Source organism: Balaenoptera acutorostrata, chromosome 2 (assembly GCF_949987535.1).
Source record: "Balaenoptera acutorostrata chromosome 2, mBalAcu1.1, whole genome shotgun sequence".
In the NCBI taxonomy this organism is placed as follows: Eukaryota; Metazoa; Chordata; class Mammalia; order Artiodactyla; family Balaenopteridae; genus Balaenoptera; species Balaenoptera acutorostrata.
In genome coordinates this window covers 69,580,308-69,606,892 of record NC_080065.1, presented here as the reverse complement: position 1 = coordinate 69,606,892, position 26,585 = coordinate 69,580,308, and the positions used below count along the sequence as shown (strand labels likewise).

The following is a 26,585-nucleotide window of genomic DNA, read 5'->3' as shown; positions in this document are numbered from 1 at the left end:
AGACTAGAGATTAGTTTTACCTTTTTAAAACCTTTATGCAAGTCCTACTTCAGAAAGAAACTTTGGAGGCAGAAAAGTACCTGGTTTTTGCTCTCAAGTAATTTATAATCAAGATGACATATCTAAAAGTAGTATCACAATGAGATTCAACATGAAACCAACGTTTGGTCTACCACATACATTCAAAATTATGAACAACAGACATACTTCATTGTAAAAACTGTTATACATTATTTCAATGATCACAGAACTGAGATTAAATAAAGAACTTTTTAATAAATAAAGTACACAGTTGTAAAATATAGATACCCAGTTTCTTCCCTAGGAAATTCCTTGACCAATCCACTTCACCAAGCATGAAGGATTCCTGACAGTGGCATGGAAAATATAACTTTTTCAGGAGATGACTCTTAGTTTTGCTTTTTTCCACGTCTAGCCATTCCACCATCCCTTCTTTTCTGATTACAGATACGCTTTTTGTTCACTTTCCACAGGGGAGCCTTAGGGATGAAGGCTTGACTGGTTAAGCCAATCATTGAAGGTATGTCATTCTCCCTACAAGTGATGGTTTCAGAAAAGGGTTTGTGGCAATTCTTTAAGAAGCCCTGAGAAGAAATGTACATAAACATATGATAGATATGCTGAAGCAATGACAGCCGTCTTGTATTTTACCACATGAAAGAAAAAGCCTGAAGAGAATAGAGTAGAAAGATAAAAAGAACTTGAGTTCTTGTTGACAGTGTGGACATACTGAATTATCCAACCATAGAAATTCTTTATGTTCAAACTTGCTATGTGAGATAATAAACTCCTTGTTGCTACCTAAAACTGAGTCATTGTAATACTTGCAGCTGAAATCATCCCAACTGGAAAACAAGCTAATATCTGTCTTTAGACAACAATCTTGAAAATGCATGCCACAGAGCACAGTATTAACCAGAGAAAACCATATAGATAATTTAAGACAATTACTTCTTAATTATATGAACAGTTTACTACAAACCCATTTAGTATATGACTACAACATGCTTACTACTAGTTTGGGCACTTTTATATCATCAATGGAGAAAAAACACTTTCAAAGTACATTGCATACATCTTTCTTCAGTAAAGCAATATGGGGCATACACATAATTGAATTTACTAAATAAATTATTTTTTAAAAATTACTACATTCCTTTTAGTTGCAAGACACTGAATGAACTAGGTGCCATGAGGGACCACCACCTTCGAACAGCTAACAACCTAATGGAGAGAAACATATCTTCATAGTAGATTAAAATACCTCCCTAATTGACTCCTGATATAAAAGGGAGATAAGTAAAGAACAAATTAACAAATTTTGGAAATATTAATAAACAAAAGTGGATCAGTTGAAAATATTTAGGCTGGAGCACAGAAACCTGAAAGGATTGAAATTATGGAAAAGAACATAAGAAATGTGTGAAACATGGTGAAAACTCTAACATGTGGAAAACTCTAATATCAGTGTAATCGTATTCTCAGAACGGGAGAAGGGAAAGAACAGGATAGGGTCAATATCTGAAAAATTACCAGCCAATAATTTTCTAAAACTGACAAAAGATGCCAAGATACCAATTCAAGAAGCTCTACGACTTCAAGCAGGAAAAATACAAAGAAGACCACACTTAGGTACATCGGAGAAAACTTGCTAAACACCAGAGCCATAGGATAAAATCAGCAAGAATTAAAAAAAGATGTTAACTTCATAGGAGCATCAATATGACTAAGAGCTGACTCGTTTACAAGGAGCCAAAGAAGCCAGAAGACAATGGAGTGGCATCTTCAAAGTGCTGAAGGAAAATCAACTGTCAATCTAGAAATCCATACCAGCAAAAATTCCTTAAAAAACTGAAGGCTTCCACAAAAACCAAAACCAAGAGAATTTGTCAAAATCTGAAGTACACTAAAAGAAATATTAAAGGCAATTCTCTAAGTTGAAGAAAAATAATCTGGAATGAAAACATAAAGCATAGAAAAGAATAAAGAACAAAGTAAAAGGTAAAGATATGGATAAACATAAATGAATATTAACTTTTCAAAGCTACAATAATAATACTTTACGAGGTCTAGAATATATGACAAATTCAAATACATGTTACAATAATGCAAAATAGTGATGGGGCTAAGTGGTTAAAGTGCCCTAAGTCCTAGCATTATCTAGGAAGTATGAAAGTTAAATTTACACTAGAATGTAATAGGTCAGAGATGTATGTTGCCATCTCTAGAGTAACCACTAAGACAAAGACACACACACAAAAAAGATACAAGAATGCATAATTAACAAGTTAATGCACAATTAACAAGGAGGGAAGTTTAAATAATAAAAATAAACAAATAGTGTCTTAGTAGATCTAAATCTAAATATATAAGTAACTACTTGAACTATAAAGGGAGTCAACAAACCAATTTAAAAGACAAAGATTATCTGCGTAGATTTAAAAAAACAACTATATATTGCTAACAAATGACAGATTTTAAATATATGAAAGGTTGAAAAAAATGGAAAAACATGAAAAAGATAAACCATTGTAAACAGCAAGGAAAAGAAAGTTATAGCTATACTATTATCAGACAAAGACAACTTTAAGGAAAGAAACATTACTAGACATAAGGAGAGATATTTCATAATGATAAGAAAAAGTCAATTCACCAGAAAGATAAAACAATTCTAAATTTCTATCCACCAAATAATATATAAACAGCATATAGAATAAGTCTATACTTAAAACTATAAATCTATATTTTTTAATGTCCATTTGATAGTGTTACTTAATATTTATTTAGCACCTCTTTACCCAAGGCTTTTAATCAAGAACTGAGTATAAATCACCATTCTCCTGCCTTATTTGCTTTGTCATCAAATCATAACACAACTTCCAAAAGAGACATGAACATTCCCATTCATCTTAATGGTGCATTAATGTCACCAAGCTATAGCTTTTCTAGTAGAATGTGTGCCACCCTATTAAGTAAGAAGGAGGCCAAATATTCCATGCTTCCTTTTTTAGGAGCCTTAAATTATTTTATAAAAATGAAGGCATCAAATATACTTGAATTTAAAATATGAAATCATACAGAACTCTAACATTTTAATAAATTAGAGTGTTCTATTTACTGAACATGAAGAATTTTAGCACGGGAAGTGTTCTCAGAGATGAGTTCTGTGGTTAGATGCCTGTGTTAGAACCTCAGCTCCATAACTTATTAGGCTTGTTACATTGGGCAAGTTCTCTAATCTTTCTGTGCCTCAGTTCTCTCAGCTGTAAAATGGTCATAATCACAGTACATACTTTGTAGGACTGTTATTAGATGTAAATGAAACAATGCATCTAAGACACCTAGAATAGACTCTGGCACCCATTTATAAGTGCTATGAGTATAATAACTATGAGTCTGTAGTCGTTGTGGTGGTGGTGAAGATGCTACCAGTAATAATGGTAGTGGAACCATGACAGAACGGTAATAGTAATAGAAGTAGATGTAGTAATGGTAGTGGTGGTGGTAGTGGTGATAGTACTAGTAGTAGTAATGACATGATAGTTATGATAGATAGAAGAACTATTGTGATAGTCTTCATTGTCAGTATAACCATCAACTTCCAGGGGTCACACACTCACATACTTCCAGAAATCATGCAAGTGATACCAATGAATGAAGTAAACCAGATCTAAGAGATGTGTTGAGGACTACAGAAAACAAGGAAACCTATGCCCTGTTTAAATGCATTCAAATTTATTATTTGAAACACTGATATCACCGAGGAAAAACAAAGTATGTGACCTAGATTGTAACAAGGATCAACAGTTTACAACCTCTGACTTAGTCCAAGTTATGCATTTAATTTTTTTAAAAAATATGGTTGTTAGTATAGCTAGTCGTTGTGCTTGAAAGTACCCTAAGTTTTTTTTTGTTCTGTCATCCTGCAAATTATAACCCTTCCCCTCTCCCCACAAAATCCTGAGTGCCAATAGGTATATATTTGCAGCTACTATTTCTCAGCATTCTTGAACTTTACAAGGCTTGAATTTGGCACTTAGGGTCTCAGTTTGAGTCTTTCTTTTGCCTATCCTACTGTTCTCTTTCACTGCATCATGCATTCAGACTCTGCTTAGCAAGCCTGCTGATATCCATCCTTCACACATCCCCAGGCCCTCAGAGTTAAGTTGCAGCAAATATCAGTGTCAATGCTGGTGGGCTGGCAACATTCCAGAACCTCATCACTGGTAACCTTCTCTATCCTTTTGATCTTAAATATGGCTTATAGGTGATACTGATGAAATGGCTAAAGGAACCAGATGTGCTGTCTGTGGTAGAGATCCCTGTCACAATCACAGAGAGACGAGAGTCCTACATATTGCAGTATAGACATTCAGCTGATTTAGAGATTGTTGATGCATTACACCCCTTTTTCTTAACAGGGGTTTGCAGTTTTACAGCGCCAGTGAAAATGTTTAGCTTCATTTTTCTCGGTCAAATTGATAAATGTAGTAAAACAGATTTCTGACATCTGTTTTACTACAATGAATCCAAAAAACAGTGTAACACCTTTTGTGTTTATTAGGTGTTACAATACTCAATTACACCCACAATCATCTACACCCACCCAAAGGTCTCATGACTTACATTAAGAGCTTCATAAAGACTTGGTAGTTAAATTTGATTTCTTTTTCACAATATTCTATATCTATTCTAGAACCACAGAATCAGCCTGAGATGGAAGGTTTCTAAACATTAAGATCAAATAGATCTTATGTGTGTAAAATAAGAGATACAATGTGAGTCACATAGAGACTTTTAAATTTCTTATTAGCCTTATTTTAAAAAGTAAAAAAGAAGCAGATGAAGTTAATAGTAATATTATATTTAACTAAATATATCTAAAATATTATTTTAATATATAATTAATATCAAAATTTATTAGACATGTTACATTCTTTTTTCATACTAAATTTTTGAAATCCAATATGTGGTTTATCCTTACAGCACATTTCAATTTGGACTAGCCACATTTCCACTGTTCGAAAGCTTCATGTGACTGATGGCTATTTTATTGAACAACGCAGCTCTAGACAAACCTCCAGTCCAATGTATTAATAGATGGTGACTTAGCTTCTGTCTGAACACTGCTATTTTCTCTTTTTTTCATCTCAATTTCTCATTTATTCCAAGCTTAAGTTTCCTTTTAACGAGTCTTATTCCATCTTTTCTGGTTTAAACACCATTCTCCCAGGTCAATGGTTCTGAATCTTTTTTGGAACATGGTCCCCATTGAAAAGATAAAAAGTTTGGGTCCTTGCTCCAGAAAAACGTACATTTCCATTGTTATGAGTTGAATTGTATCCCCCCCCAGGAAGATATTTTAGAGTCCTAATCCCCAGTACCTAAGAATGTGACCTCACTTGGAGATAGAGCATTTAGAGGTAATAAAGTCATGAGCTCATTTGTGTGGGCCCTAATCCAATGATTGGTGTTCTTATTAAAAGAAGAAATTTGGACACAGGTATACATAGAGGGAAGATGATGTGAAGAGACACAGGGAGAAGATGGCCATTGACAAGCCAAGGAGAGAATTTTGGAATAGATCCTTCTCCCTCATGGCCCTCAGAAGGAACCAACCCTGTTGACATCTTGATTTCAGACTTCTAGTCTCCAGAACTTTAAGACAATTTATTTCTATTGTATAAGCTACCTAGTTAGTGGTACTTTGTTACAGCAGCCTTAGCAAACTAATACATGCATACATACATATAATTTTACATATAATTCCAAAGGGCTCAAAGATCTCCCCACTAAACATTCTTTAAGAACCAGAGGTTGGGCTTCCCTGGTGGCGCAGTGGTTAAGAATCCGCCTGCCAATGCAGGGGACACGGGTTCGAGCCCTGGCCCAGGAAGATCCCACATGCCGCGGAGCAACTAAGCCCGTGCGCCACAACTACTGAGCCTGAGCTCTAGAGCCTGCGAGCCACCACTACTGAGCCCACGTGCCACAACTACTGAAGCCTGCGCACCTAGAGCCTGTGCTCCGCAACAAGAGAAGCCACGACAGTGACAAGCCCACGCACTGCAACGAAGAGTAGCCCCCACTCACCGCAACTAGAGAAAGCCCGCGCACAGCAACAAAGACCCAACACAGCCAAAAATAAATAAATAAATAAATTTATAAAAACCAAACAAAAAACTCACTAAGAACTCACTTAAGAACTCACTTTGGATTGAACAAATTAAAAAGCATTTATGTAGTGTTTCTGTCACTTATTAACATTAATTATATCAACCAACATTTGTCCTAAGTCCAGTCTCAGATCAGGCTTCTTACCACAAGAATGGTAAAATAACATTTTTAAACTATTCTCAGAATTCCTGCAAGTCACTGCATGTTCTGAGGTTTAATATGATTCTCATGGGTTACGTTATACTTTGAGACTATAACCTTATTTACATGATCTTCTGCTCATGTTTAGTACATGTCCTCTTAAAACTGGGACATACAGAAATATGGGAAAATATTTATTTTCTTTAGATACTTCCCTTTTTCTCACCTAATTCATATACAAGTCAAAACCATATAAAGCAGGGTTTCTCACTTGGGTTCCATAGAATAATAAAGCCCATTTTAAAAGTTCCTAAGGTCTTATAATTTTGAGATCTGTTTCACAATACATTCTATCCTTCATCATTATGCACATTAACATATTAAAGACTAGGAGAGATTATGCAGGAAAGAAAAAAAATGTTTAAGTTAAATAAGTGACCACATACTTTTTTCTCACACATGTATTACTCATTGAAACATCATGTAGGTGACTACTTATGTCAAGTCGCCATACTCTGTAAGTCCTAGTCATACATACTTGGAGAAAGATGGTATAAATGTAGCCACACAGCAGGCTAACCTCACCTTATTTAGATTCACTGGCCCAACCCACTTAGCCACTGTTGGCAAGATCGTTACTGCCACCAACAACACTGTTGGATGTGGGTATCACCTTCCACTGATAATTAAGTGAGACCTATTTGGTCCAGGCATAACAGTTTCCAGTCCTCATGGCCTCCCAGGTCCTGACAGAACTTCCATACCTATCAAGTTCAGGAAACAGAGGATGGGGGAACAGCAACGAGGGTAGCTGGGGCAAAGTGAGAGAGTGGCATGGACATATATACACTACCAAATGTAAAATAGATAGCTAGTGGGAAGCAGCCGCATAGCACAGGGGAATCAGCTCGGTGCTTTGTGACCACCTAGAGGGGTGGGATAGGGAGGGTGGGAGGGAGGGAGACCAAGAGGGAAGAGATATGGGGATATATGTATATGTATAACTGATTCACTTTTTTATAAAGCAGAAACTAACACACCATTGTAAAGCAATTGTACTTCAATAAAGATGTTAAAAACAAAAACAAAAACCAAAAAGAAAAAGAACTCCACAGACTCCCAATTCTTACCTGAATTTCAGTAATTTTTTTAAGCATAAATACTTCTAATATTGCTGTTTGCTTTTTGCTTATTTCCAGAGCAATGAAGTATATGTTTATTTCTTTTTTGGTAATTTTAGATATATAATTACTTTTGGAGGAGAGATTCTGCCAACCTTCTCATCACCCATAGCCGGAGATAAATATTCTTAACAGAATTTATTTTTGTCTCTCCAAGAACATACAAAAATGTAGAAATAGTTGCCTAGGAGGTTATATCAAAGTTATATTTTAATAGTGGGGTATAGAGAAGTTATCACAAATTTGCTAAATACCCTTGGTACATTTGAGAGTTCTCAGGTAAATAAAATACTAAGTCAAAATCTAAAGCAATTAATATACACAGGGAGTGAGGTAAGTCAGACAGAGAAAGACAAATACTGTATGATCTCAGTTATATGTGGAATCTAAAAAAGCCGAACTCATAAAAACAGAGTGGAATGATCGTCGCTGGGGGTGGCGAAATTGGGGAGTTGTTGTTTAAGGGTACAAACTTGCAACTAGTAGATCAATAAGTCCTGCAGATCTAATGCACAGCAGAGTGATTACAGTCAATAATACTGTATTATAAATTTCAAAGCTGCTAAGAGACTAGATCTTAATTGTTCTCACCACAAAAAAGAAATGATAAATATGTGATGTGATAGAGGTGTTAGCTAACTCTTCGGTGGTAATCACATTGCAATTATAATGTACCAAATCAACACATTGTACACCTTACACAATGTTATATGTCAATTATATCTCAATTTAAAAAAAATATACAGAGGGATGACCTCAGTAGAAATATGTACATTCTGGGATTTTCTCCACAAGCTTTACATCATAAAGCCTAGCTTGTTTAATCTGATGATATTGACTACCTCTATGGAAAATTTATGTATAAATAGGATCTCTCTTCTCTTTAGAAGAAAAAAATGTTCTCATTATTCTATTGCATCAGTGGCAGTCTCTTTAGTGCTAGCAAAGTCCCAAGGGTTTTTACAATACCTCAAAAAGAAATGTGCAAATGTGGGCAATCTATTGTTACAGAAGGCAAATACGTTCTCATTCTTTTCTCCTGTGTGGCCAACAGTAATGTACTTAACATTTCTAGGCCTCTGTTTCCTCATCTGAAAAATGATGGGCTTGTACTAGAAAATCTAGAACTATATTAGATCTAGATTTCTCAAATAATATGCCATTGTTCCTCTGCAATGTTGCTTATATATAAGAGCCCATGATCGCTAGGAAATACACTCAAATTGCTTTTCCAGTTTTGTGATAGGTTCTACTAAATCAAGCTTTTTACTTAGAATTTATAAACAAATGTGTCTACAATAAACAAGCTGGATAATATTAAGGGCATAGTCTGTGATTCTAAAGCTGAATTCTGAGTAATCTCTTTGGCAGGACATGCTGTTATCCCCTCTGTGAGTAGACATTCAGTGTTCAAAGCAACGAGCTCTTTGATACTTGGAAATTTTGGATTCTGTTCTATTTTTAAAAGCTACTATATCAGTATTCATCAACTGTTTGACATGGCCATTCATTTACATTCAAAAAGGCTATTCTATATTTACCCTTCCTTTCAGGAAGCCTACCAACTAAGAGAAGCCTGAATTACTGATAGCAGTTATACAGGGACCTTCCTGTCGGTTAAGAAGGAGGACTAATTAAACTAATGTGCTAAATCTCGGGCTAGTAATTATGCAGAAAATTGGTAAGAAAGCTTATTTTATCTGATTTTAGTGGTTGTGCACCTTTAATATGAAGCTAAGAAGGCTAAAATATTCTAGAATAAGTGTATTTCTTATTTGAACTTTTGGTAAGGCTGATTTAATTGTTCTCTAAATGTTATAAATTTGTCAATTTCTAATAGAAATAACTATAATTTTAAAATACTGGTTATTCATTAAAATAATTTTAAATAATATTAAAAATAATTAATGACACGTTAAAATAAGTCCTCTTGTGGTGGCTAAGTAGGAGCCAATTAACCATATGTTTTCAAAATGCTTCACATAACGATCCTATTTCTATAAAATAAACCCAAGTTTTCCCTAAATATTCACAAGCATTTTGAATTCTGTTAAGACTAAGAAATGCTTTGTAATAATTGCCAAAATTCTTAGAACATTCATATACATTTAAAAATTGTTTTCACATAATTCTACTTTTATTGCAGTATCAAAATGGTTATGAAACAATATAAAAATCTGCATAACCCTAAGTTATTTCTTAGGTTAGATCAGCTATTGTTGGGGCAAATGAAAGGCCACTTGAATGCACTGCTGCTTAGTAGCCTTTTGTCACTAAAATGCTATACCAATTACACTTATATCTCTGTATATTTTGGTGAGGTTCTGTTATTCAGTGGACCTAGTTCAACTTGAAGTTTCTCCACAGCGATGGACCTCAGGTATTACCCTGAATTGTAACTAAAGAAACAAGATTTCCTGTAGAGAAGGTTGTTTAATAATATCTATAATAACCCAATACATTTCCATTGAATTAAAAAACAAAAACAACTTTGGAGGTAGGAGGAGTCCAGACTAACCAGGAAATCCTTAAAGCCACAAGGAGTTAATACCAATTAGATGAGAATGAAAGTGACCCATCCTCCTTTGTAATCCAGGAATTGAGCTATAAATAGGGAACACAGCAACTAGTTTATCTATCATAATCTTAATCTGAAACAAAGTGAATATCTATGAACTCTAGGGCTTTAGTATGCAGTCACAGTTTAGGAAATAAAGTCTGTAAAACAACTGCTACCTCTCTAGAAATTCTGGAAATTAAGACATACAGAAAGCAAATCTTACTAGAGAAAAACATAAAACGTAGTCGTGGGGTGGTATTGACTGTGATGTTCAAGTTTTAGAATACTTCAGAGATCTACTTTTAGCTAATAAACTGTTAGTGAATATTTTAAAGGTTTTTCTTAAACCTTTAAATATGGTGTAGTACATATGAACATGATGTCACTTATTGGATTGAACTACTTGTCATTAGTTATTTCCTCAACAATCCTAACGATGAGGGAAATTTAAAAACTTTGGAGGAAAAAAGTAATAAAACAGATTGCTTATTCATAAAAATGTTACCTATCAGTTTCCTACAAACTGCAATATCCCTTCCCTACTTCTGGGTATATGCATAAAAATTGTTTAGTGGTTCCACAATATTCATTCAAATCTTTTACTTGAGTGAATATTGTGGAACCACTAAATGATTCTGGGCTCACTAAACCTCTTGATCATGCAGGAATGAGGTAATAATTTAAACAACTCATGAGGAAATCTGGTGATTTTAATAATTAATGATGAAAATATATTTACATAATAAAAATTACTATCAAGTTACAGATCTAGCCATTTAAAGAAATGGCTTTCTGAAAGATAAATGTATTAAATCCCATCGATTTGTTTTCCTCTAGTTTTTATTGTACAGAAAGCACACATGAACCTGCAGTATCTAAAATAAGTTCATGTATTTACTTGTACTCTAAGAAGCTATTGTCAAGACAGCAGAATAAGGAAGAAATTCTCACTGTTGTACCCCAAACACATAGTAGTAATATATAAAATACCAAAAGACTAAACTGTGATTAAAAAAAAAAAAAATCGGCTTCCCTGGTGGCGCAGTGGTTGAGAATCTCCCTGCCAATGCAGGGGACACGGGTTCGAGCCCTGGTCTGGGAAGATCCCACATGCCGCAGAGCCCGTGAGCCACAATTACTGAGCCTGCGCGCGTCTGGAGCCTGTGCTCCGCAACAAGAGAGGCCGCGATAGTGAGAGGCCCGCGCACCGCGATGAAGAGTGACCCCCACTTGCCGCAACCAGAGAAAACCCTCGCACAGAAACGAAGACCCAACACAGCCATAAATAAATAAATAAATAAAATTAAAAAAAAAAAAATCTCATGGACTTGGAATATATTTTGCTGCCATAAAAGAATAGATTATGGAATCTGGTAAATTATGAGGCTGATTTTGTTGTTTAACATATATAATGTTTTTCCTCAGCTCTATAGAATCTAGTGCTTAATGCAAAATTAAGCACTTTAGATCTAAGATTCACTTTTTTTTCCTTTAGCAAACCAGTTTCATGAACACTTCTTGCTGAAGCAGAGAGAAAAGAACAGCTAAAACTTCTAATAAAAATGCTCTTAATTCTTGACATAGAAAACTTGTCAAAAGCAAGTTAAATGCAAAAAAAAAAATTAGAATCAGAGACCTATGGTCAAATATGTTGTGAACTAGATATGAGTTAAAGAAAAAATTCCATGTAAAATATAGAAAAAATACGCAATGACCTAAACATTTTTGAAGAGAAATTTTGCGAAATTTAAGAGTACAATTATAACGTAAAGCTTTGCTTAAAAGAGACGATACATAAAGGACGCCATTCTCATATACCCATGTTTAACCGTATACTTTCTCTTCAAAAATAATTTTCATCTACATCAAAGTTTCGTGAGATACTCTGAATAGGGAACAAAATCAAAGGCCATTGTGTTTAATAAAAATTCAGAATGTTCAAATTGGAAAGAGTACAGATTCTCTGTCTTTGTGAGCTTTCAATTACATCTGATTATTTTAAAAAGATTTCATTTTAAATGGGCCACAAATGTAAACCAAGCATAGCCTCCAAATGAAATTTTACTCTCATATGCAAAATGAGTGTGTGTGTGACTGACCCAATTCAAATCTAATTAGAATCAGATTAATCAATCAACTAATTTAAGCAACACCAGAACGTTTCCATGAATGCAATTAGACACTTTCCTGTGTCTTTGTTCATTTATTCTACCTTCTTTCCTGTCATTAGGGGAAGTGCCCATGCTCCTAGCTAAATGAATCCTGCCGTTTGTGCATCTGATACCATCTTCTCTACTTAGAGACAGTATTTTAGCAATTCTTACCGCTGTCTACTGCCTGGACATTTTTTTCTCTCTCTCCTTATGTACTCCCATCAGTAGGCAAACATGGCATTATTTCTCTCATCTAAGAGAAAAAAAAACCTCTTGAGCTCACTTCCCCCTCCAGCTCTTGACCTGGGTTTTTCCTTTTTTTTACAGTAAAACTTGTTAAAAGCGTTGCTGATATTTGCTATCTCTTCTCCAATTCTCTCTTCTCATTCCTTTTGAGCCTCCTGTTCTATTCCCCACCATTCCACTGAAAATGTTTTATTAAGAGCCGCAGTAACATTTGTATTGCTAAATACAGCAGTCAGTGCTCATCCTCATCTTCCTTGACCAATTTGCAGCATTCAACTCAGCTGATCACAGTCTCCTCCTTGAAACAGTTTGTTGACTTGGCTTTCAGGATACCACACCTACAATATTTGCTGCTCCCTCAGTCTTCTGCGTTGGTCTCCTCATCTTCCTGACCTCTGCGCACTCAAGTGTATTAGGGCTGAGTCCCTGGACCACTGCTCTTTTCGGTCTTCTCAAACTCACTTGAGATCTCAGCCAGCTCTAAATACCATCTTATTTGTCAGCAGGAGCCCTCCCCCAAAGTCCAAATTTGTATATCCATCTCTCTACTCAATATCTCAGAATTAATGTTTCCAAAACTGAGTTCCAGCCCTTCCCCTCGCAGTCTCCCCCACCTTGCTAGGTCAAGTGCATCTTTCAATAGTTCATTCCAAAAAGCTTACCATCACCGCTGTCTTTCTCTGATGACCCATACCCACTTCATCAGCAAATCCTGCTGCCTCTAAACATTTCTAGAATCTGCCCTTTGTTTACCACCTTCACTGCTTTCACTTTGGTCTAAGGCCCTCTCATCCTTCACTCACTGTTGAACTAGCTTTCTGTCTGTTATATCTTCTGCACTTATCATCCTATATTCTCAAAACAACAGATTAATCCTGTTAAAACTTAAGTCAGATCATGTCACTTGACTAGTTAAAATTCTGTAACAGTTTCCAGTATCACTCAAATTGAAAACTGAAATCCATACAATGGCCTAGAAGACCCTTATACATGATCTGGCCTCTTTGACCTCATCTCCTAATACTCCCTATCTTCATCTTTCCACTTTATGCATACTGCTCTCCATGCTATTGCTTGAACACATCAGGCAAACTCCCACATCAGGGCGTTTGTACTTAACTGCTTTTTCTGCCTGGCACGCTCTTCCCACAGGTAGACTTATCACCTTTTCACCGAGGTCTTTTCTGGTGCCTTAGCTAAAATCACAACCCTCATCCCTATTCCCACCCTGACATTTTTTATCATCCTTCCCTGGTTTATTTTTCGCCTCAGCATTTATCACTCACATACTTTAATTTACTCATCTTGCTATTGTCTGTTTCCCTGGCTAGAATTTAAACTCCATGAAAGAGGAAATTTTTGCGTTTTGCTCTCTACTGCATAGAAGAGTTCCTGGTACATATTTGACGTGAAGACATATCTTGCTTATCGCTTATGCATCTTTGTTTAATAAGGAATAGAATACCTTGATGTATATGTGTGTGTGTATGTATATACATGTGCATGCTTGCTTGTTTTGTTGTTGCCAACGAGTTGCTGCATTTTATAATAAATATTAATTTTTAACATTAAGTAGTTGTGATTTTAGACTAAAAACCCTAAAGAATGTGTGTAGAAAAAATTATTTTCATAATATTTTTCTTTAAGGTTTATTATCATAATAAGTAATAAATAATAAGCCCAAGTGAGATGTTCAACAAAGAAAATAAATGTATTTACTTTACCTGGACTTAACACAGACGGATTAGGTGGGATTTCACTTTCCTCATCAGTACTTTCATCATAGATTGCATCTCTGTCAGTAGTCATTTCAGAACATGTTGGAGTTTCCCTAGAAACAGAGAGAGGTAGACATAAATTATTGGTTCATTCCTGGCTAGGTATCAAATTCACCAGTAAGTAATTATAGAAAATATCCCTGGAAAAAATTATAATTAAACAAATATATATTGAAATATATATAATTAAGATGAAAGCACTTTAAAGACTATATGTTACCTCTCTTAAGAACAAGTTTCTCTTTTACCTTATATAAATGTGGTTTAGTGCTCACTATAATTAATTCTTGAGTCAGTTTATTATCATTTATTATTTATCTATCAAATCACAATACTATTCTTCTAAATTACCTTCTGTGGGTCACAGAGTAATCAGTACTTTACTGATCTCAGAGCAGTTCTGCCTTTCATTTGGTCTCCCCAAAATTCTGAGATGGGTACCTTTATTCTTACTACGAAGATATCCAAGTAAGGCACAGAGAGTTTAAGGACTTGCCCAAAGATACTATCTATCAGTACCAGATCAACACTTGAACTAGGATCATCTGACATCAAACGTTATATTCTTTATATTATGCCATTAGTAGATTTGTGCTTTCTCTCAGATTCAGGGTAAGAGACCCAAATCTATATCAGCTAATGCCCAATATTATTATAATTGTCCAAGCCATACCAGTCATAAGTCACCTATGATTCTTCCTTAAAAATCAAGTACATATTCACATTTAGAGCCACTTGATTCTAAAATTAAGCATTGCTTAGACATCGAGATTACAAATGTGTGCCCAACTCTATGGTTCTGCAGAAGATGAAAGTTTTTAATTAATATATTTCTTAGTGATGCCTAAGAATTAAACTAATATTATTTAGGTAAATCTCACGCCAGTTTTATGATTTAAGTCTAGGTGTGACAGTTGGGCAGACATGGGAGAGATCATGTTGAGAATTCGCCAGTCCACTGCATCTAACAACCAGAGCATCCAACCCCAGACTATCAAATGATCTCATATTACTAAAAAGTTGGCATCTAACTTTCATTAAGTTTGGGAAGAAATTCCACTAAAATGTCTGCTTCTGCCATCCCAAAACAGAAAGGTCAAAACACCTTTTATGTTCGATGTTCTTTTCCAGTTCTTGAACTTCATTTAACAATTTATGTAAGCTTCTGATCTTTGCTTTCTTCTCATTCAGCACCAGAATGAACCGTTTATAAAGATCAGTCTCCAAAGCGTCCTTAGCACTCACATATTTTTCAAATCTAAAATATAAAAAAACAAATAAATAAATCATGCAGGTTTTGTTTTAGCATTATTCAATCTAATACTGAAGACAATTTCAAGAAAATTTTTCAAGAAAAATACAATTAAAATCATTTTAACATGTTTTCATTGATTTAAAGTTTTATATAGGTAAACAAATAATTAGAACTTATTGTTCATTAGCGTTTGTAGTTTACATACTGAGAAAAGGATAGAAATTGGAAACTGATAGCAAAAAAGCTTTTAAAACATCTAAATGCCTAAATGTAATAACTTATTCACAACTATGGTTTATTTCCAAAAGAATATATTTGTGGGAGAAATTTCAAACAAGTAACTATAGCCTACGTTTCTTGTACTTTGTTAATATTACTATAACAGCAACCATGATCTTGTTTTGTGATTAAGTAATTTACCTAATCTGTTCTCCCCAAATAGATTATGAACTGCTCCACAACAAGAACATGACATACCCAGTTGTATCTTATAACCCAGCAAACACACACACACACACACACACATACACACACACATATTTTTATCCAACTTGAAATTTCCAAGGAGATTAATGAAACAGCAAATGTGAAACACTATACATTTTAAAATGTAGATATATAAGACAAAACATAAAATTCTCTATCATTTATAATTCTTCCTACAATGTTCAAATGAGCTAACAGGAGACTGTACTAATTTTAATCTCTCAGATATATATAAAATAAAGAAGGCAAACTAGCAGAGGTTGTATATACTTGATATGTGCATGCACACACACCATGAATAAACCTCTATTTTAAAGATTCAAATATAAATTATTTCATGTAATATATTCTTTTAAAAGTAGTTTAGCTCTACCTGGTTTTCTCTTTACCATACTGTTAATTATACTTGTTGTTCTATACAGGTATTCTAGTATTTTCATTATATATATTATTTAAATATATATATTTTTCATTGAAATAATTAGAAACAAAAACGTCAAAATTTGATATACATGCCCTTATACTTTCAAGAGACTACCTAGCTAGAAATGCAAAGAATTAGGGCCTCTCATGGGATGAAAGGGAACATATGGCATTATATTTTCTGGGACCAATTACAGCAGTCTTATACCATAGTCATTGCCAAGGCTGTGAATTCCGTAAGGGCAGAGAGCATGTATGTTTTATTGGCTGCTTTATCCTCTGTGCCTAGCATAGTGTTTGGCATTCAACAGATGTTGAATAGCTATTTATCAGATAAATGAATGAAGTGAGCAAGTTAATATGGACATCTTATAAAGAAATGGAAAACCAGTGATTCTGAATATTATATTTTTCACTCCTTTAATAGCTATTCACTATTGTAACAGTAATATTTTTCATCTTCTTCAAGCTTCTAAAAAACTGTGATATTTAAGTGATGCACATAATGGTACAGTTAAAAGAGTTCAGGCATAGAAAGGAAGAAAATAAATGAAAGAGCGTAGCGATGCTTAATACTTATATTTTGTAAAGAGGGAATCAATTACATTGCCTAAAAGGCTAATGGATTTTAAAATAAATAAATGTGACCAAAAGATGCATGAAAGTAAAATTAAAACGAAACCTGGGATGTGGTTCAGGGGAGAAAAACAAGACCAGGGGAAGTGATGAAAATTCCTTATCTTATAGCAGGGAGCAAACAAGTAAATCTTAAATTTCAGAACATTAAGAAGTAGAGTGAATAAGTATATATAGCAAATCACCAAAAGAATGAAAATAGAAATTCTAAAAATTAATTACCTCCAAGGGTAGGCTAAGGATAGAGGATTTTAAATTTCATACTCATCTGTACTTGCTGAACATTTTATTCAGGCTTAACTTTAATTAAAAAAATTGTTTATCCACTTGCAAAAAAAACTGTGATAAATATTAATATAAATATTAATATATCATCAAGCAAAGCTCTCTGAGAAAGTACTCCAAAAGGTGTGGGAAAAAAATAGAGACAAAGTTGAGGAGAAGCTGCCAATATTGATGGCTTATTTTAAGCTGGGACATGTTACTGCATTTATATTTCAGATGCAAAGTGTTTGTAAACATTATATTCTTATTTTCTTGTACTATTTTCCAATGTAACACAATAACAAATGTTTAAAAGGTAACTAGAACATACACCTGAGTGTACAATAATAAAATACTTTAAACATATACAAAGTAAAAATCAGTTATAAAAATTTACAATAAAAATATTGTATAATAATTCAATATGTAAAACCATAATAGTAACCAATTAGTAACTTCTCTGATTTAAAGGCATAATTTCCATATAAATCACTTCAATAATTCTTGATTGAAATATTATGTGTACTTACCAACTATCAAGCAAATTTCCAAACCTTTATTAAAATTAACATTTGGTATAACTCATGAATTAAAAATGAAAATAGATATCAAAATGAAATATCATATCTTTTTGTCTAAAGAATATTATTAATCAGAATAGATAGTGTCACGGCTACATTGTCAAAGGTAACAACATTTCTGTGATAGGAAAGCAAACTCAGTAGAATGAATGGCATTCTGTGAGTTAACCTTGCTTGGTTTTAGCAAAGCTTTAGGATTTTGTTACAACCAAACCTCTAATCATTAAACTGAATAACACTTCCTAGACAAAGCTGGGGAGTGGGAGTTGGCTAGGAAATAGTATTATTGTGAATAGTTTCAGGATATGAATTTACTCTTGATTATTAATTATTAACAAACTCAGAGAACTCTATCTTTTTATTTAATATTCAGTAACTAACAGGTACATACCATCCTCCCATCACATTTGTAATGCCATTTCTCCCTTACAGCATTATGATGTTACTATGCCTTCCATATTATTGATACTTGCCTCCTGCCAACCTCCACCTCAAGAACTGAACAGGTATTAGTAAGTGAGGCATATGGGATTCATTGCTAAGTTTAGCAATACTAAAGGAGAACTTATATACAACCAGATCAGACCACAGCTAGTCCAAGGATCATCTCCAAAGCAAAGCTCAAACCTGATGAAACCATAAATAACATCAAACAGGAAAGGCCTAATGATGCTTTATCCTTTTAACAGTGACTGGGACAACAGAATAATAAAGTTTAATCAGCAGCCTAGGACTGAGGTATCTAGGAACTCGGGACCAAAGGATAGTACTTAAGAAAAAAAAAAAAACTAAAAGAGTAAAAACTAAATATGGAAAACACTGAATATTCAAAATAAAATATTTCTGGATGGGAAAACAAAGAATTTAAGAATAAATGTCAAAAAAACAACAAAGGGGCTTCCCTGGTGGCACAGTGGTTAAGAATCCGCCTGCCAATGCAGGGGACAAGGGTTCAAGACCTGGTCTGGGAAGTTTCCACATGCCACGGAGCAACGAAGCCCGTGCGCCACAACTACTGACCCTGCGCTCTAGAGCCCGCGAGCCACAACTACAGAAGCCCGCGTGCCTAGAGCCTGTGCTCCGCAACAAGAAAAGCCAACACAATGAGAAGCCCACGCACCGCAACGAAGAGTAGCCCCCGCTTGCTGCAACTAGAGAAAGCACGCAGGCAGCAAGGAAGACCCAACGCAGCCAAAAATAAATAAATAAAGTAAATAAATTAATTAATTAATTAAAAAAAACAAAAATGAGAGCAGAAACAAGGTAATTTCATGGAGAAATAACATCCAAAATAAAAGAGTAAATGATAACCCAAAATAAAACAATATATATGTAAATGTGAACATGTGGTACTTAGAAACAGTGCAGTAATCCTTGTATTTACAGCTCTGATCAAATTTATATCCAGGTCAGGGTTGTGCAGCAAAAGAAAATCTACATAGAGTTCAGAGGAGAAAGAATGCTAAAAAGAAATGGAAAAGCAAGCAGTGGTAAAGAGATTTAATAAGCCTTTAAGTACTGAAGAAGATGGTAAACAGCTGTTCCTCATCCTTTCTGATGACAGAACAAGAGGAAATGGCCTTCAGTACACCATGAAGGACTCAGATTACCAATAGATGGAAGGAAGAATTTTCTGCCTGTGACTGTTCTTAAACAATGTAATGGGCTACCAACGGGAGTTGAAGATATCTCTTGAGGTCTTTAAAAATTGGACTAAATTCATCTGGCTATAATGTGATCCTAGCTTGAAGGCAGAGAGATGAAGTAGAAGAGCTTTCAAGGTCTCTTCTATTCTAATGATTCCATGAGTGTCAACCCAATTCAAAATGCTGAAAACTGCCTTCAATTATAGGTTTAATAACTATAACTCAGAGTAAAGCTAGAGAGTTTCTAACTTGATGTCTGAGTGCAAACAAAAGACCTATTCAGTAACGTGGAACTTGAGAGTTGTTATTTGAAACTAAATAGGAAAAACCAGTGAAATAAATATAGCTAATGAACTAAGGATTTACATACAATATTTCTAATGTCTTCTCCTTTATCTAAACTATACAGAATTAAATTAATCCAGTAATGTCACTTGTTTAAAATGGAGCTAAGACTGCAATTATTAAATAGCAAAAAAAAGAATAACAGCAAATATATATGTTAAAAGTCTACACGTTAAATCTCATTCTTTTTACGCTTACTGTAATTCCTCACTCCTTACTCAAACCTTATTTATTCTCCACTGCCATCCCAAATGGAAATAGCTTTAGATTTGGCTCTGATTATAATAATGATACATATTTAAATACAAAAATATATGCAAAAAATACTCCCAAGAAGTAAAGGAAAATTTAATCCACAATTCCAGACACACACTATTATCATTTAATTTTCTCCTTCTAGATACTCTCTAGCTAAAGACACATTTTACAGAAAAATGAGATACTCTTCATATTTTTGGAAATTCACATTTTGCCTCAACACATCATAAACATTTTCCATGGTATAAGCACACATGTGTATGATTGCTTTTTGCTCATATAATATCCTATTGTGTATTAAATATATTTCAGACCTATCTACCATAGCTTCTAAGGGAATTCTCAGCACCTATTTTGTGCCCCACACCCCCACTCTCCCAGGCACACATAGTCTTGAACAATGATAAGGAAGAAATGATTGGATCACGAATGGACACTGATATAAGACTAATCAGAAGCAGCACAGGAAACTGAACTGTGACCAGGTCTACTGAGATGACCTCAACTCTACTATCTATGTGGTCAGTTACCTAACTCAGTATGTTTGTATCCTATTTCTAATCTCTCTAAAGACTCTTGATCAGTACTACTGCCTTATGGAAGCAGGAGCTGTAAATCCTTTGCTCATTTCCCAGTGTACTAAGGCTCTGGAGAGGGAACACTTCAGGAAATACTGCTTGGCCACGACCAAGGTGTATTTACAGCTCTTTAAAATGGCCACTTTCTCTGTGATACGAAAGAAAACCAAATTTGGAAAATAGATAAATCTACTAATCCAACATCTAGAATACAACCAAGAGCCTAGAATTCTCTGGAGTGGATTTTGTTTCCTCTGTTTGAAGGGCCACTCCAAGGGCACACATCTTCAATTCCTGAAGAAGATATGTGATCCAGTATTTACAAAATAAAAGAATAGCTGGAGCATAATAAGACTGTGATAAGCTACATGGCTATGCCTTTGATCAAATAGGTAACTTTTTGCCACAATAACACAAAAGAATTTTCTGGGTAATTCAGAAATAGCAAATCAAGCATCCGTGGGGCGCATATTATATATACCCTCATATGCTGTTTTACAGCACAAGGTATATTTGTCTCCACTGTCTCATCTTTGTTCCCTGCTGCTTTCCATCCTATGGCAGTGGTGTTGAATACTGATGAGATAATACCTCTTTCAACCTCTGGCAGACATTTTAAAGCAATTTGCTCAAGTACCAAGTACCCAGTCTGCATTTTTGTGGGCAATTTGTGAATCAAATTTCCAATCATCCTGAGGGTATTTTGAGTTTTTAATATAATGGCTTATCACGACCAGAGTACGTCTCCTTTCATTTGATTCATTTTGTATATAAAATAGAAAAACACACCCAAACTACTGATATGAGCCCCAAACATGCTTTCTAGAACAAATATTTGATATTAATTCATAGGAACATGAATTTTAAAGAGAAAGTTAAAGAGAAACGCTAAATTATTTTTCTGTATGGTTTCCTAACATTTATATAATTTTGATTTGGTCTAATTACTTTATATAATTGGAGATAAAAAATTAATTCAGAACTAAAAGAAAACAAGATACTTTATTAATATAATAAATGAGAGCCAAATAGAACCAACTTTTAGGTGATAGTTGTTAAGTTGATGCCTTGCATTAATTAATAAATATAAGTAAATGTATAGAAACAATTTCCTCTAGTCAACCTCATTTTCACATACATATATTGATGATGATAAAACCCTTCACGTTTTTCATGCACTCCCCCATATACTTACTAATGTCCATAAAGAACAATCTTAGTGGGTGCCCTAAAAAGACCCTAAATTGGATAAATGTTCTTATGTTTTAGAGCAACTGGTTTGAATGAAAGATAAAAAATCTACTTTATATACTGGATGTAATAATAATAATAATTATTTTATATATTCTACATAATTATTTCAAATGTTGCAATGTATATATATACAAATGCATGCATATTATATTTATGTATCTTTATAGAGATACAAATATTCACAACATATATTTTATTTCCTTCAAACATCTTTTACACAATAGAGTAATACAGGCTACACCCTGGACCAGCCTAGATTATGATATAGTTGAGAAAAATGCATAATTGAGAAGATAGGTCACTTTCTTCTTCATCGTTTAAAAGGAGCAAAATCAGGAAAATAAAAGCTTTCAAATGTCTTATCCAGTAGTAACAATTATGTCTTTTTAAAATGCTGATAGTATGAATTTTCAATCAATCAGCAAAAATAAGTCTTTATTAGGAACCAAAACACAAACTTCACTTGAAATAGATGCCATTCATAAAAAGATTCCAAATAAGGAATCAACTATGCTTATTTATATTTCATGCCTTTTTTATTCATTATTAATCTTATAATTTGAAGTCAATTAATCCTTATAAATATCAACTTCCTAAACTTTGATTAATATTAATGGGTTCTGATTCTCATTGTCCAATTACTCCTTATTGTTATTAGTTTGCCGGTGCTACCAAATAGTAAGGACCTAAAAGTGTTAATGTACTCATAAAATGTACAATAATGACCAATAATTTAGTTTAATCACATTAAGTAAAGGTATAATTAATGATAGATTTCATTTTAAATATATGCTAGTCTACATATATTATAAATGTATAAATCATTAACTTATAGCTACAATGATATAAAGAGCTTAGTGTTTTTATGATACAAGCATATTATGCACACACCGTCCTTGAACATCATTCCAGTCTCTCAGAAGCCTTTCATTTTCTTTCTGCAGGTGCTCATTTTTGGCTTGGTTTTCTGCAATGGTGTCCAGGCAATGACAAATAAGTTCTCTAATGACCTCAGCTGGGTTTGCAACTTTCTCTAGGTTGAAGGAACCAAGTCTGAACTAGAATGAAAAGAAAACATGATTAGCTTTGGGGGAGAATATCAAGGTTGAGTGTCCCAGTTTTAAATACACGTATTTTCTTCTGAGGGGAAAAAAGTATAAGATTTAAATATAGCGCATTTACCAGATATAAATACAATGAACAAAACTACTGGGCAACTTCCTACTTTCTTACTAAAGCTTATCATATAAATCAACATATAACCTAAGAATAATTCTTTTTAAGTGGTAAGTCTTTCTCCCACCTCCTAGCAGAAAAGAAAACAACATAAATACCATATAAGCATACTACCATCTGTTTGCTACTACCTAATTTAAGTCACTATCCTCAGAATAAGGAAAGAAATTATACATGAAGACTTTTTTTTTTTTGGCCATGTGGCATGCATGCAGGATCCTAGTTCCCTGACCAGGGATCGAACCCGTGCCCCCTGCAGTGGAAGCGCAGAGTCTTAACCACTGGACCGCCAGGGAAGTCCCTACATGAAGATTCTTAACTCTAGTTTCTGTTAGTACTGATGTTAAAATCAAATAACTGACACAAGCTACTTGTGAAGAAAAAGAAAAAATTTTGTAATATCTAAGAAAAATACAGGGTTTTAAAAAACAGATAAACCTGGTAACAGTCATTACTCCTTTATCAAAAACCAATAATTTATTACTATATATTATAAATAAATAATGTCACATGTCAAACTTGAGTACTTTTGCATAAAGGTAAGACTTATAAAAATATCTTAATTCCTCTATTAGAGGGCACTACAAAATAAAACAGTGTAATACAATTTTATTATAGTTAAGGAATTCTGAAAAGAACACAGGCTTTCCTCATTTGGTAGATAAAGTACTGAAACACAATGATTTACTAATAACTATAATATCCTTACTATTAAAATTAGAATTGTTATAACTAAAATAAGCTTTTAAATGACAATTATAATTATACAGCCACCATACCTTATAATTGAAGTATAACTCAAGCATAGCACAAATACAAACTCATCTAATCATCACCAAAATGGAACTATTATTATATCCATTTTATAGATTAGTAAAGTGAGGTTCAGAGTAGTTATCTAATATATTGAAGGAATAAAATCAAGATCCTACTATACTATCCTGTTACACTGTTTCCTGTCATAAATGAGTATGCTAAACAAACAACAAGTAAGAGGAAGAATTAGGTTCAGAACCTACACATAATTCTGAAGAGAGATTTTAAAGGCATTAAGTAGGTGGCAAAATTGAGAGTACAAAAGGGTGTTTTTGGTTTTGTGTTGTTGTTTGTCTCCTGGATCAGTAATTTCTATTATGGCATACACTAATAGGAATATTTCTAAAGTGTCTTGCTTGTAAAGGAGTATTTCTATACATATGTTACATACAGATTGAGAAATATTTAACACTGATTGATAATTCTGAGACAAATCATTGTTAGTCAGTTTACAAATAAAACTAAAAGTCACTACAGTAAAAATCCAATGTTTGCAATCTGAGTGGCAATTTATAAAACATTTCAGTTAATTCCTATAATTTAGAATCATTTAGTTGTTTAATCCCACAGAGTAAACTTTTCTGGATGAATTATGTTTACCAATTTAAATTTTCAGATTGAAAACACAGGTAGATGTTTTACTTAATATTTTAGAAACCCTGTGAAAAGACTTAAACACTGACAATTCCTAGGTGTTGAAAAACATGCATATATACTTGCTTAAAATGTAAAGGAAAACAAAGGATATTTATATTCTTGTATTACAGGCACATTTTAGAGGACTGAATAGTACTGGTTTAGTCACAAAGAAATTGCGTATGTATTTGTGTGTGTATTTTCTTTTGAAATCCGAGGTGGTCACAATGTCTTCTTAATCCTTTAATTTGTTTTATCTCACCTCTTTCTCTTCTTAACAAAAGAATGGGAACCAGATTAAGAAAAATTGTCCTTTATTTCAATATTTTAATGAGCATATCCAGTTGTGTAGATAGATATATAAAACCTAAATTAGAGCTTAATTCTAATTTTAATAGTAAAATTATTATTTCAAAATAGTGTAATTATTATTATTAAACCTTTACCCAAAAAAGACTTGGAAAAATTCTAAGAATTTTGAAATTATTTCAGACTATTTGTCACATCTGATTTATTTCTCTTATACTAAGAATCAAATGGCCAAAAACATTTGCATATAAGTGCATATAATGAGTCCATTTAACAAGTATATAAGTTTAAATAGGGAAGTTTTATCTATGTAAAGAATATATAAATTGAAAGTAAATTTGAGCACTAACCTTTTAAAGCTTCTCTTATGCAAACATACAAAAAATAAAGATTAGCTGTAGAATATTACTTTTTGAGTCGATACAGAACAGAAGAAATATTAAGCTTATTTTATTTTTAGACAATAGATTACATTATCAGTAAAACATAAACCCACACCATGATTTTGTATTCTCGCATTATCACAATTGTCAGGAAGCTTTGACTAAGATGGACATTTTTAGAAAGGAAAGAGTTTTTCATCACTTGGAAGTTTCAACAACGTCAAATGGATAATGATCCATTATCCATTTCAAAGCGTGATATTCAGGATCACACGCTGATCCTGAATACAGTCATCAGTAAAATACAAATGCACAGATAAACACAAGTCTATCCCCCTAACCTTCTATTTTAGATGGCGAAAGAAAAAGGGAACAATTTTAAATCACTAATAACAAGAAACTTCTTTCAAAATATCATTCAAATCCTTATATCCAAAATACCAAAAAAGAATTCTTAAATTTCTTCTTGGCTATTCAGTATAGAATAAACTTAAAATGTCATTTCTTCTTAAGAGTAGGCAAGTATTTTTCAGTTTCTTTTTTTTCTAATTATATTCACTAGTTTTGGGTTCTTTAACAGGCGTGAACATCTGTTATTCCAAACAATAAAAATGATCAAGAAGTATTTAAAACTCAATCCAAGAAAGATATTTTACTTGAAATATTCTGCTTATTTTGTAGAAAAGTTCTGGAATGTATGAGAGAGTGAGTCTGCTGGACCATCCTGTCTGTATACACATGGTTCAGAGCCAAGGCAGCAAGCAGCCTTCCACTCTCACTACCTCTGTTCCAGCCTGTCTACCTCATAGATGCAAGGGACCCCACGCCCATGTGAACTGGACTTACAGAAGGGCCTCAAATCAGGCCTAATGAATTGAGAAGCATAAAATATTTCTATGCTCTATCTCTATATTCAGCCCATCTTTATACCATCCCTCAAATGAAGTGGCAACTTTAGAAAAGTATTGTTTTTAAAAACTAGCAAATTCCAACAAAAGTTACACTGTATGTTTTTGTCAATTTAAAAATCTTTTAGTTTTTTGTTGGACATGTAAGGCTATTAACACAGATGTTCTTTATTAGTTCTGTAATTTCAAAATAATCTGCAATATGAAATCAGGACTTCAAATGGTACACCAGAGTCAGAAACCACAAATTAAAGACATTTTGAAAGTATATCTCTTCTTTAGAGGCATGGGCAAAAATAAATTTCTTTTTGTAG

General features: G+C 33.6%; 1 protein-coding gene across 7 annotated transcripts in view; it reads right to left on the bottom strand.

Annotated features, from left to right (window-relative positions):
* The window catches only part of XRCC4 (X-ray repair cross complementing 4), a 274,654-nt gene that overhangs the window by 130,481 nt on the left and 117,588 nt on the right, over positions 1 to 26,585 (bottom strand). For all 7 annotated transcript variants that reach the window (XM_057541058.1, XM_057541062.1, XM_057541057.1 and 4 more), the window contains exons 4-6: positions 22,875 to 23,041; positions 15,363 to 15,515; positions 14,204 to 14,310 (exon numbers count right to left, since the gene is read on the bottom strand). In XM_057541058.1, coding sequence (XP_057397041.1) covers positions 14,204 to 14,310; positions 15,363 to 15,515; positions 22,875 to 23,041 — 427 coding nt within the window. The remainder of the gene's footprint in view (positions 1 to 14,203; positions 14,311 to 15,362; positions 15,516 to 22,874; positions 23,042 to 26,585) is intronic.